Raw genomic sequence first — 12804 nt, 5'->3', positions numbered from 1 at the left:
GCATATAGGCTAAGCGGATTCAGCGTCAATGTTTTTCATAAAATTAAACTGCATTTGCTTTGTAACTGTTCACATGTGTGGTGCAGTCACATTCACATAGCCTATAAGTAAACATTAAGTTTGAATTATTTACTGAGCTGGCGTTACTTTTTTCAAACCACACACCGCATGTCGGCTATTTCAGCAGCACGCACCATGTCCACCTACTTATCACTATGAGGGGTTCAGCGTCAGTGCACCCCGCTCTGTTACCTTCGCATAGTTGTAGCCAATAAAGGCCTATATGTAGGCTATATAGGCTATTATATATCATTTATATACCTAATACCAACATCAAAATAGATTGTATGCCTCTACAAATCATATTACACCAGGTAAAATCCGTCACAACTTGGAATAAATCCATCGCAATTTGGAATATTTTAGAGCTCCCCCAAAATTTCACAAACCATGTTTCCAGGGGAGCTCATGTCACCACTAGGGGAGCTATAGATCCCCGAGCTCCCCCTTATTTCGCACCCTGAGTGCCTAGATAGATAGATAGTTTCTCCCTTTCAACTTTTTCACCAATGATCAACACCTCTGTTTTCTCCTGGTTTAACTGAAGGAAGTTCAGTGACAGCCATACATGTATATCAGCAATACATATACAGTACCAGTCAATTGAATGAGGAAGTGTGTCCAAACTTTTGTCTGGTACTGTATGTGTATATTCTTTGTGTTCCAGGTCCAGGTCCGGCCCTTTGTGGAGGCATCGTTCCAGCGCATGGTCCTCCAGACCACGACGGCAGACGGACCAAACCCCTGCTGGAACGAGGAGCTGGAGCTGCCCTTTAGGTGACTGAATGTCTCCTGCATGATCTTACTTGGTCTAACTCCATTAGGATCCATGGCTGACTGAGTGATCATGGTTGTTTCTTCTATTGCCATAGTGCCCCGAATGGGGACTACAGCACGACCAGCCTCCAATCAGTGAAAGACGAAGTCTTCATCAACATCTTTGACGAGGTCGTTTACGAGGTGGGAGGGGTGAGTGACTTCATCACAGTCTCTTTTGACCTCTGACCCAGTCAATCACAGTGACTTAATCAGTCAATCCAACCGTACGCCTGTGTCTCGTTGTTTCACGTGACTGATTTTCTTTTTCCGACGGTCAGGATGAGGATGGTGTTCACACTCGGGTGGAAAAGCACTGGCTGGGTTCAGTAAGGATTCCCTTCAGCACCATCTACTTCCAGTCCAGAGTAAGGCTAACCATGGCTATGTTTCAATATCCACACTATCATACAACTGACCCATACCGCTAACCCACAACACTAACCCATACCATTAACCCATACCACGAACCCATAAGATCAACCCATACCACCTGTTTTTCTTCGTACACATTTTCACAGCGACTTCATTGACATACAAATTGGGGGAGAGAATGTCACACAAGCTAGCTGCTAGATTGGCTGACACCCATACCGTGTCGCTGAAACAGAACACCTTCGATGTCTCGAGATAAAATGTGTGAACTTCCAATACGAGTGAAGAATGAATTGACTGTGTATTCTAAATGTTATGCTAGTGTGGATATTGGAACCTGACACCAGAACGCTAACCACAGTCTGACTGACTGGTTTGGTGTGATTTGATCTGGCAGATTGATGGCACATTTAAGGTTGACACGCCGCAGGTGTTGCTGGGATACAGTAAGGAGCGGAGCCTTGGGGGTGACGGTGGTTATGACGCTGTACGCAGCCTGAGCGAGGGGGCCTTCATCACACTCTTCATCACCATCGAGCCTCAGCTGGTGCCTGGGGAGACGGTCAGGGAAAAGGTCTGTCCAACTGTCTGTCTGTCATCTTCCAGCTGTCTGTCTGTCTGCCTGTCTGTTTATATGCCTGTCTGTCTGTTTATATACCTTCCTCCCTCTCTGTCTGTCTGTATACTGTCTGTCTGTCCTGTCATCCTCCAGCTGTCTGTCTGTCTGTTTATATGCCTGTCTGTCTGTTTGTTTATATCCCTCCCTGTTTGCCTGTCTGGCTGTCTCTATAATGTGTTTATGCCTGAATGCCTGCCAATCTTTCTGCCGGTCTGTATTCCCTAGTCTGAATGTATTTGCTATCTCAATGTTCTTTCTGTCTGTCTTCCTGAGCCTTTCAGATGTTTTAAAATATACATCTTACCATTGTAGCAAAACTATTTCTTCAGATTTCGTTATTGATTTTTGTTGTTGTGGGTTGTTTAAATTATTATTTTTTATTTTTTTTGAATGTCTTTACTATTATTTTATTCCTCTCGTTTCTTTCTTTCTTTTTTTCTTTGTTCTGTGCTCTGCTGCACTTAGATGAAGGAGGTGAAGGTAACTATTTACTGAGATGTCAGATCTGCAGTAAAAGACTTGAGACTAATCTAGCTTTGAATAGATGTGGAGTGCATTGAGTACATTATACAGTCAGTGTGTACTGTCATTAGTACACAGTGACTACAGGATGTACATAAGTAGCAGCACTGTCCTAGCCTCTGTTCCCCTCATCAGTGTTCATGTCTCTGTTATGCACACACAAACAGATCTTAAAACACCCTTGGTCACACTTTATTTCCATAGTCCCTGATAGGGAATCTACAGGTGCTGAAACTATCAACTGCAACTAAGATTAGGGGGGTTAGGGTTAATGCTACAGTTGGTTGAACAGGGCTACAGTAGGTTGAACCTCTACTGAACATCTACAAACCATCTACAGTGCCCTTCATTATTGGAAAGAGGAAGGAGTTTGTGTTCTTTAAGCTCTATACTCCAACAAACAATTACTCTGGCGTCAAAATAGAGATTCTCAGCTTAATTCAATGTTGTTGTTGTTTTTTTTACTGGGCTGACCATTTAGAAAGTACACAATTTTTTCAACTATTTCAGTGCTCCAGAGTATTGGAATAAATCATATAATGTCCAAATAAGGTACTCTGTAAAGTATTTTTTTGACAATCTTTTGCATGCAATGAAGTCTGCTAACCATTGACCCCATCAGACGCTGGGTATATTATCTGGCGATGCTCTGTCAGGCCTGTACAGCCATCTTCAGTTGTTGTTTTTGCCTAAAATCTTATCATCAGGAAATTAAATGCATGCTCATTTGGATTTAAATCTGAAGATTGACTTGGAACTTTCCACCTTTTTGGGCTTGAAAAACAACATTTTCCATGGCAGTATGTTTGGGGTCATTGTCTTACTGTAAGATGAAGCACCATCCAATTCATTTTGAGGTATTTGCTTGTACTCAAGCAGACAAGATGTTTCTGTACACTTCACATCATCATCAACATCATCAATTAAGTTAGCCAGTTCTTGTGGCAGCTACACTTGACCAAACCATAGCACCACCTTCACCATGTTTCAGGGATTAGGTGGTATGCTGTAAATCTTGAGCAGATCCTTTTTTTCTCCAAACTTGCAATCTGTCCACAAGATCTTTTCCGGACCTCTGCTGGCTTTTTAGATACTTTTTAGCAAACTGTAACTTGACCATCCTTTTTGAGGACAACTAATGTTTGACACCTGTCATAAACCCAAGCCAATTTTCAATGCCTATTGGTACTTTGAAATAGGGGGACTACGTATTTAGGGTTTCTAAATAGTGAAACCAATCAGAAAAAAATAAAACATGGAACTGAGAATCTCTAACCTCACAGTAATTGTTTGATTTCAAATCCAAATTAGAGTATAGTGCTAAAAGAAGACAACATTTATGGAGAGCACTATATTTGGGATTATCTAAATGAAGCATTACCACACCCTCTCACTGATGTCAGTCTAATTAGTTGTTGTGATGACACTAAGTACACTACAGATGGTAACCCCACCCCTCTATGGGCCCCTCCCCATGTCTAGTTTGCCACACAGGAGAACGAGCGCTTGCTTCTAGCCACTGAGAGCTTCGAGAGAGATGCGGCGCTGAACTACCCTGACCGTCCCTGCCTCACCACGGTCATCGACATCAACGGGAAGTCTGTGTTTATTACCCGCTACATCCACCCTCTCAACCCACCGCAGGAGCTGCTGGACGCCTTTCCTAGCAGCCCACAGGAGGCCACGGTCAGTCCTAGAAGGTCACCTCAAACACATGCCCTCACTCTCAAATGCTACCTCTAACACAGCAAGCAGACACAGATCCTCCTGGCTGCTACACGGTCAAACAACCACACAGAGATGGCAAGACTAAGACGATTTCTCTGCCACAAACTCACATGGTAGATGCTCAGTGGGATCCCTGAGACGACCCTAACCTAAACCTTAACCTTGTTGAGAAAGGTTAGGAAAACCTGGTGAAATCCTCCAAAAGGTACCTACAAAGGGGTGGAAACCCGTTTGGAATGAATGACGCCTCACGTTAAACCCATAAAATACCTTGCTTGGGCGGTTAGGCTTCAGGTTTTCTCGAATTTTATTCAGTATTGCAAGCTAGTAGAGCATGGATCACCAAGCGGCCCACGGGCCGGATGCGGCCCGCCAAAGCTTCCCATCTGGCCCATGGAATATTTATGTTTTTAAAATATTCATGAATTCAGAAAATGTGAGGAGGGAAATACCGTTTAGAACATGTAGACCGCGTTCGTAAATTCGTCGGAGCACACACTGGATTCAACGTCATCATGGAACCAAGTAATTTGATTGGACTAGAGGCAGTCACGTGGACGCTCTGACTCTCTCAGAGCGAATTTACAAACGCGGCCATAGCATAGATTCATATCGTTCTTCCAATGCGGGAGGATTCAGACCAACTCATTCACAAAGCTGCAACCTTGCTTCTAAATAGCAGTAGCAAAGCTGAAACTAATTCCCGTCTTTTAAATGGAATGCGGCAGACGTAGCGCCTATTCGCATGCAAGAATGGGGACAAACTCATAGATCTAATTTAACGTTTCGTTGTTTTTTTCACATACTCGTAGGCCTATTTAACATTTCGTTGTTTTTTTCACATGCTCTTGTTTCATTTCATGTTATTTTTTCACATGCACATTATAGTGACTTAAATAGCAACTAACTTCTCAGTAAAAAAATTCATGAGGTAAATTATGCTTGTAGAACCCAGACAGCCCGGAGAGATGCACTAGTTGCCCTCTCGTTCAGATAACGTTCTGCTAATAATTCCACTGGCATGTCCATATCCAGCTTTTAAGCTTGCAATTTTTCTGAGACGGGTCTCAGGGTATGATTCTCTGAAAGCTGCATGCCTTGTATAATTGTAATGGCGAACATTGTATTGCTTTTCAACAGCTACCGTTTCAGTGCAGATGAGGCATACAGGTTTTACTAAATGTTGGCAATCTGAATGCGTACTTTTTTGCGTTTTTCCACGTCAATTTTACGCTTCAGGTTCTTTGAGAGTGACATTTTTTGCTTGATTGATAACTGAAAATTATTACAATGAAGTGAAGCCAAAATATCTTGATCGCCCCCTGGTGGCTGGCTGCAGTATAGGTGTCAGGAGTCTGTTCACACTGATAATAAGCCATTAATAACATAAATATTGTAAGAAAGTGAAAATATTAAACAATATTATGCTAATTATGCCTAAAGAAAAATAAATAAATATAAATCCGGCCCCCACAATTCTATGCTTCGAAAAATTCTGGCCCTTGGACAAATGTAGTTGGTGACCCCTGTCGTAGAGGCACCCCTCGCAACTCAACAGTTCTGCAAACAAACAACCATTCTATGGGCATGTGGGGGGAGGGTGCTTGGAATGTAATATCCAATGAAATTATGAACACATTTTACATTTACATTATTGCCATTTAGCAGATGCCTTTATCCAAAGTGACTTACAACAAATACACTGCTCAAAGACATGAAGGGAACACTTCAAGGATATAGCTCCCCAGACCATCACTGACATGCCGCTGATGTGCTGATGGAGTTGGCCGGTGGTTGCTCTTTCCAGGATTTGACTGAGGACCTGGGGGACAATAGATGTTTTGACAGGGAGGTGACAGAAACATCATGGAATTCTAAGGAGGGTATAGACAGGTGTGACAGGGAAGGACATTATGTGATCACTTAGCTGAGATGAGGAGGGTATAGACAGGTGTGACAGAGAAGGACATTATGTGATCACTTAGCTGAGATGAGGAGGGTATAGACAGGTGTGACAGAGAAGGACATTATGTGATCACTTAGCTGAGATGAGGAGGGTATAGACAGGTGTGACAGGGGAAGGACATTATGTGATCACTTAGCTGAGATAAGGAGGGTATAGACAGGTGTGACAGGGGAAGGACATTATGTGATCACTTAGCTGAGATAAGGAGGGTATAGACAGGTGTGACAGGGGAAGGACATTATGTGATCACTTAGCTGAGATGATGAGTGTGCCTCCCCCTCGGGAGAGTCTTGGGGAATTAAAAAAGGAGTAGTCATCAGAGAGGGCTGCCAGAGTAGCTATGTTTTCCGGTGTAATCCATGTCTCTGTGAGGGCAAGGGAGTGGAGGGACATGAAGCTAGCATAAGTTGAGATAGCCTCTGCTTTCCGGGCCGCTGACTGGCAGTCCAATGTCCTCCCGTGTAAGGTTGTGGTCAGTTGTGCATGGTGTAGCGTCGGTGTGTCCTCCTGAGGGATGAAATAACAGGAATGCACTCTAGTAGTGTAGTGGTGAAGAAATAATCAAATACATTGAAAATACTTAGTTTGGCTTTCCTCGATGGACTCCACAGATAGACTCCTTCATCTTTGTGTCAGTCATCTTCGTGTCAGGAGGTTGTCGCAGATTCTGTCGCTCTCTGACCGTCCAGTTCAATCCAAACCAGAGCAGCGAATCTAAAATTCTCCTGACCTCCGAAAGACACATGAGAGCAATGTGATTTGGAGGTATGGCTACGCGGGCTGCTATAACCCTAACCCTAACCTTCACACGGGTGACGACAGAGTCTGGCCGTCCCAAGCATCCCAGCTAGTATTTACCAAACTCACATTCACATGTGTCCTGTCATCCCCTATGGGGACAATCACTTTTTAGAAGTAACTAATGCTGTAGAAATAGAGCCTAATATCTGAATTACAAGCATGTCCAAGCTTGATGGTTGCTTATTCTTCATGTGGTATTTCTCTCTCTCTTTCTCTCTCTGTAGGAGCTGGTTGCTCGGTATGTCTCTCTCATCCCCTCTTTGCCGGACAGCGTCTCATTCGCTGGCGTCTGTGACCTGTGGAGCACCTGTGATGTAAATAAACAAACTCACTGCCACTTTGGACTAGTCTATGAACCATAGAGTTATAAACATTAGGGGGTCCACTCCCCTAAATGAACTGGGATTATATGTGTCACCATGACAACCACAACATTCTTCATCTTCTATGATTTGAGTGTAGATCAAATGTTGGTGATTCACTGCCACCTGCTGTGCTAGAGTGTAATATCACCTCAACTCTAGTGCCTCAGGTCAGTCATTTATTGGGACCAGTAGATGGTGTCATGCACCTGAAAGGCATTAACAAACTGTAGATAAACCTATTGAAGACCATGCGTTGATCTAATTGGCTGATGCCTTCTCAACTCATAGGACGTCCCACCCTAATTGACTACACGGGGCCCCTCATACTGTCATAAATGCATGTGCCTACTGAAACAAATGTTACATGGCTGGTGCAGAATAGAATCATCCGGACAGTTTTATTTGATCTCTCAACTGAAGAGTGTACGTATCTTGATTTGTGTAAATTGTGTGTAACTGTTTGTAATGTCGGCTTATGTATTGTTTATAGTAGGATAGTGTAATGCAATGTCATTTTAATTGAATGTATTTTAATGTAAGTATTGGAAAAAAGACCTTGGTCTCAGTGGGACACCCCAGTATAAATTATCATTATCATTATTAATAATTATTATAAAAAATAAATAAATAATAATAATAATAATAATAATAAAGCTTTGAGTTTCCTTTTCCTGCAGCAATTCCTCACTCTCCTGGCAGGCGACGAGGAAGAACACGCCGTGCTGCTCTGTAACTACTTCCTGTCTATGGGCAAGAAGGCGTGGCTGGTTATCGGCACCGCCATTCCTGAGGTGAATGATAAAACAAAGATGTAATTTGAGTTGTTTGACTGTAGTCAGAATCCCTATAGAGTTTCATGATAATCTCACCCTCATCTCAAGTACAGCACAGTGCAAACAGAACATTTACATATACTATCAACACACTGTCTGTCTCTATGACCTGTTGTGTGATACCTCTGGTTGCCTCCGACTCAACTAGGCGTAACTGAGTTGAGATGATAAACTCACTCCTCAAGTTCAAATACCCCCACCACCCCCACTGTGGAATTGCTAGCATTTTCATAAGGTGGCCGGTTAACATTGGGTATTTGAGGAGACTGTCACGTGTGTTGGCAACTCAAATTGCAAGGCTACTGTTTGCAACAACTTGTCGTCTGTTTCATAGGGCCCCACAGCGTACGTCCTGACCTATGAGCAGAGTCACTACGTCATCTGGAACCCCAGCAGCGGGCAGTATTACGGACAATATGACACATTCTGCCCTCTACAGACCGTAGGCTGCCTGGTCAACACTGACAATGTGAGTGCTTTGGCAGTCCCATTAACCTTGATCACTTTAAACAAATGTTCCATATTCAAGAATGTAATGTGATGTTCTGCCCCTCAGGTGTGGTTTAATATTCAAGTGTACGCCTCCCCAACAAGGATGAGTTTTGACATCACCAAAGCCAAGCTCTGGAAACCCTTCTTCTCCCGCTCTTTTGCAAACCCTGGGTTGTCCAGTGTGCAGGTGAGTGAGAGAGAGAGACACACACACACACACACACAATTTGTCGATTTTATGTCTTTCTTCTGATCTCAAAGCTGTATGCTCAGTGCTGACCTGTGCTCATCATGTCTCCTATCTTGTCGTAGCCGGAGGAGCTAACATACAGACGAACAGACAAGGCAGCCGCTGCTGAGCTCCAGGACAGGCAAGTTATGGAACCTTGACTGGCACGTGTGAAATCATGTCAGACGCAATCAATGACAGTGCTTACAGTACTTTTACATACTTCATAAAGGCCTACTTAACATTCTTTACTGTCCCCAACTGCTGAATTTGGGCGGGGACTGTAATTCGGTCTCTGTCCGTCAGTCATAAACTTTTTCTCCGACACCACTGGGACAATTTTGAAACTTGGATAAATGATGGGTCTTGCCATACAGATGGCATTTACAAAACTACACTGATTGGCACATTTTACAAAATTACACTGATTGACAATTTTGACGAAACTGGTGAATGATGTGTCTGGTGAATGATGTGTCTGGTGAATGATGTGTCTATAATGATGTGTCTTGCCATAAAGATTGCTTGGGAGTTTCGAGGTGACGCAGATTCATCATTAAAAATGTCATAATATGGTGCAAAGTGGAGAGCTAGGAGTATAGCCTAATGCAGTGGGCAAATAGGCTAAATCGGAAATAACATTTTGACAAATCACGCAAACCTGTGAAAAGCAATGGGGACACAGCATTATAGACAACTAAAGTGTCTCAGTAAAAAGTTTATGAATAAATGTATTGCTTCATTCGCAGGCTTCTCCATCATTCTCCTTTCATAGAGGGGTGCTACATCATTAGTGGGGGACAACATGTTTACTCTACTCTTGCTTGTTCATTTGTCTTGGTAGATAATCAGCCATATAAAATGGTTTATTCAGAATTGATGTACATATTCGCAGCCTGAATTACAGTATGATCAATAGAGCTTTGCAGTAACTCTGTAAACATCACAACCATACAGAGAACACCACACCATAATGATGTATTTGCATAACCCCATTCCATCCTGGTAGGATCGAGAAGATCCTAAAGGAGAAGGTGATGGAGTGGCGGCCTCGCCACCCAACCCGCTGGAACCGCTACTGCACCTCCACCCTGCGCCACTTCCTGCCCAAGCTGGAGCTGAGCGGGGGGAGGGACGTGGCAGACGAGCACCGCCTGGAGTTACAGAGTCTCCTGGGAGACTACAGGGTGAGTCTGGCTCTGGGAGACTACAGGGTGAGTCTGGCTCTGGGAGGGACTGGGAACAGGCGCACAATAGATAGGTGGTGGGCCGAACACGTTTTTCGTGAAGTTTATCGATTTCCATCTATAGAGTACACAATGTTTTACATACGATATTAAGTAATTCTACTAAGTCTAATAAAATGTGTTGGCAGCTCTAGTTATGTCGGAGACTTTCACAAACGTATCTTTTAATCGTCTCTCTGCTCAGGGACATCGCTGGTCACTCTAGTTGATAAACCAATCAGAATTTGAGTACGGCTTCATTAGGACCCCGAAATGTAATGGCTGTTAACCCTAGCAACTGACTGGATGTTAACCCTAGCAACAGACTGGATGTTAACCCTAGCAACCACAGGGAAATAAAGAGATGTGATGAATTATGGAGTGTTGTAGGCATTTAACAAACCAAATGGATAATATTATAGCATTTTCAGATGCAAGTTCGACCACACTACAGAAAGCCAAATTGCAGAAAGGGCTGTAAAAAAGATATAACCTAGTAGACAGTTACATTCCAGATGTGCCAGCTAATATTGGCTACCATAGAGAATGCTATATGCAGTATGCCAACATACGAAACATTGAAAGAGCCCGCAAGAGAAGGGGAAACTCAGTACAGGAGGCTGCAGTTTTTTTTTATAGCAATATAAGTTATTTATAAGTTAAGCAGCTTTAAATTATTGGGACACATTGTTTATGTGCAAAACAAAATAATGCTTCATATTTGGTTGCATATCATGAGTTCCTGATGTTTGTATACATTGTATTTATTGTATGCACCAACAGTCCAGAACAAATTCCTAGTATATGTGGAAGACCTACCTGGCCAAGAATAAATCTGATTCTGATAAACAACATGATATTATGAACAAGATATGGTATAAGATAACACGATCAAGATAAGAACAAGATTATTAACAGATATGATATAAACAAGGTAAGATATAAACTAGATATGACATGAGCAAGATATGATAAAACAAGATATGAACAAGGCATCAGTGGGTCAGGATCAGCCCTGTCAGGTCAGGTCCAGAAGATGTGCAGTGCAGTGCAGTCCAGTCCCTAACCCCCCATCTTGTTTGCCCTTACAATGTAGTAGAAGCAGAAGGTCAAACTGAAAATGATGTAACACCACCAAAGCCTAGACTGAGACTGTCCGCTCAAAGACAACCACTACGCTCAGCCTAAAAAAAGGAAAATAAAGAAAAATACACAAACATACTCAGCGGGCAAACTACCAGGCAGCCATATACAGGCGGTCCCTGGAGAGCCGGCCAGACATCCCTCCGCCAATGAGCCATGGCTGGAAGATAGAGGCGATGTCTTTGGGATTGACTGGGGCTACGTTCACACTGCATGTCTTGATGCTCAATTCCAATTTTTTACACAGATCCGATTTTTGGGTTTGGCAGTTCACATTACTTTTAAAATGTGACCTATATTTGACCTAGGCCTACATTGACTCCCGTGTGAACATTCCACGGCCCTGAACAGACCCGCATGTGCAGAAGGACAGCGCACTGTTTACAATAATAACAATACATTACAGACGCTTTACAAACTGAAAAGATTGAGTAGTAAAATAAAAAGAAACAAAAAAAGAAATAAAAGAAAGTATAGGGGTCTAATTAATTTGTAGATTACTAAATCTAAATCTAAGTGTCTTTGTAGGATACATACAGGTCTACTCTGTATACTGTCTGCAAGTATATCTAGATTTATGATATATAATATATATGATAACATGATAACATATACAGTATAGGATAACATGATAATGTTACAACCGGATTCATTTTCAAGTTTTTGTGCAGCGGAGGCCGGCAAAGATATGAGCAAGATATGAGGAGGTGCGTCTGGAGTGCAGGGTTGCCAGATGGGGCGGGTTACTGCCGAATAGGCTACTGGATTTATCGGTTATAGACTGGTTAGGCTGTAAATTGTCAATACCATCTGGCAACCCTGCTAGAGTGACGTAAAAGTCGCATTAATACATACGATGTAATACCACCTCTGAACGCGACCCAGGTCGGATTTTTAAAAGTCAGATTTCATGTGACTTGCGCTGTTCCCCCGGTCATGCATAAATCAGATGCATGACTGCATCAGTCGCATGTCTGCAAAAAAATCTGATTTGGGTCACATTTCATTGCAGTGTGAACGAAGCCTGGATGTCACTTCCCCCAGCCCCAGTTGCAATTTTAGAGCTTGTATACTGCTCCTGCAAAATATCAAAATGTGTGAAAGGGAGATGCACATGCAAATCTAACGACCTACCATGTACAGACATGTGTCTGTGTTTGCACTGCGAAAACACTAGTGTTATAAATGTTCTCTAATATAACACTTAATCTGTCTAGTCTCGTCAATTATAGGCAAGGCAAGTGAAGATACACTTAGCCTTGGGTTTTGTCTTGTTTTTCTAAACATGTCCGAATTTTGATTGTCAATATTGACTGCATCAAAGAGTATAGGGATTAGCAACGTCTATTACTATGACAAAGATTATGCATTTGAATATTCAGTGGCATAATTTCAGCAAACGCCACGGTATGGTACTGTTGCTGTCTTTCTTAGCAGGTGAACCTGGTTCAATCTCCTTAGAAACAAAACATTACAGATTACAGAAATCATTACTATTGTAAGACCTCACCTGTGTCCCTGTACTTGTCTCTGCTGCCATTTGACCAAAAATATAATAAATATAAAGCATATTTGTGTTACCAGCTCACCTAGTAAAAGTGAGACGATTGACAATATCAAAAACATGCT

The 12804-nt window shown here is 42.5% G+C and overlaps 1 protein-coding gene across 1 annotated transcript in view; it reads left to right on the top strand.

The window, feature by feature from the left end:
- The window catches only part of cc2d2a (coiled-coil and C2 domain containing 2A), a 44106-nt gene that overhangs the window by 30093 nt on the left and 1209 nt on the right, over positions 1–12804 (top strand). Inside the window, exons 28-38 of the mRNA XM_080540021.1 lie at positions 728–837; positions 933–1029; positions 1158–1244; positions 1649–1825; positions 3875–4078; positions 7112–7201; positions 7930–8043; positions 8420–8554; positions 8642–8764; positions 8890–8948; positions 9816–9993. Coding sequence (XP_080396147.1) covers positions 728–837; positions 933–1029; positions 1158–1244; positions 1649–1825; positions 3875–4078; positions 7112–7201; positions 7930–8043; positions 8420–8554; positions 8642–8764; positions 8890–8948; positions 9816–9993 — 1374 coding nt within the window. The remainder of the gene's footprint in view (positions 1–727; positions 838–932; positions 1030–1157; positions 1245–1648; positions 1826–3874; positions 4079–7111; positions 7202–7929; positions 8044–8419; positions 8555–8641; positions 8765–8889; positions 8949–9815; positions 9994–12804) is intronic.

This window comes from Nansenia antarctica (genome assembly GCF_963989245.1).
Source record: "Nansenia antarctica genome assembly, chromosome: 1".
Lineage (NCBI taxonomy): Eukaryota > Metazoa > Chordata > Actinopteri > Argentiniformes > Microstomatidae > Nansenia > Nansenia antarctica.
The sequence above is the reverse complement of the archived record's forward strand: the minus strand, read 5'-3'. Positions and strand labels throughout refer to the sequence as shown.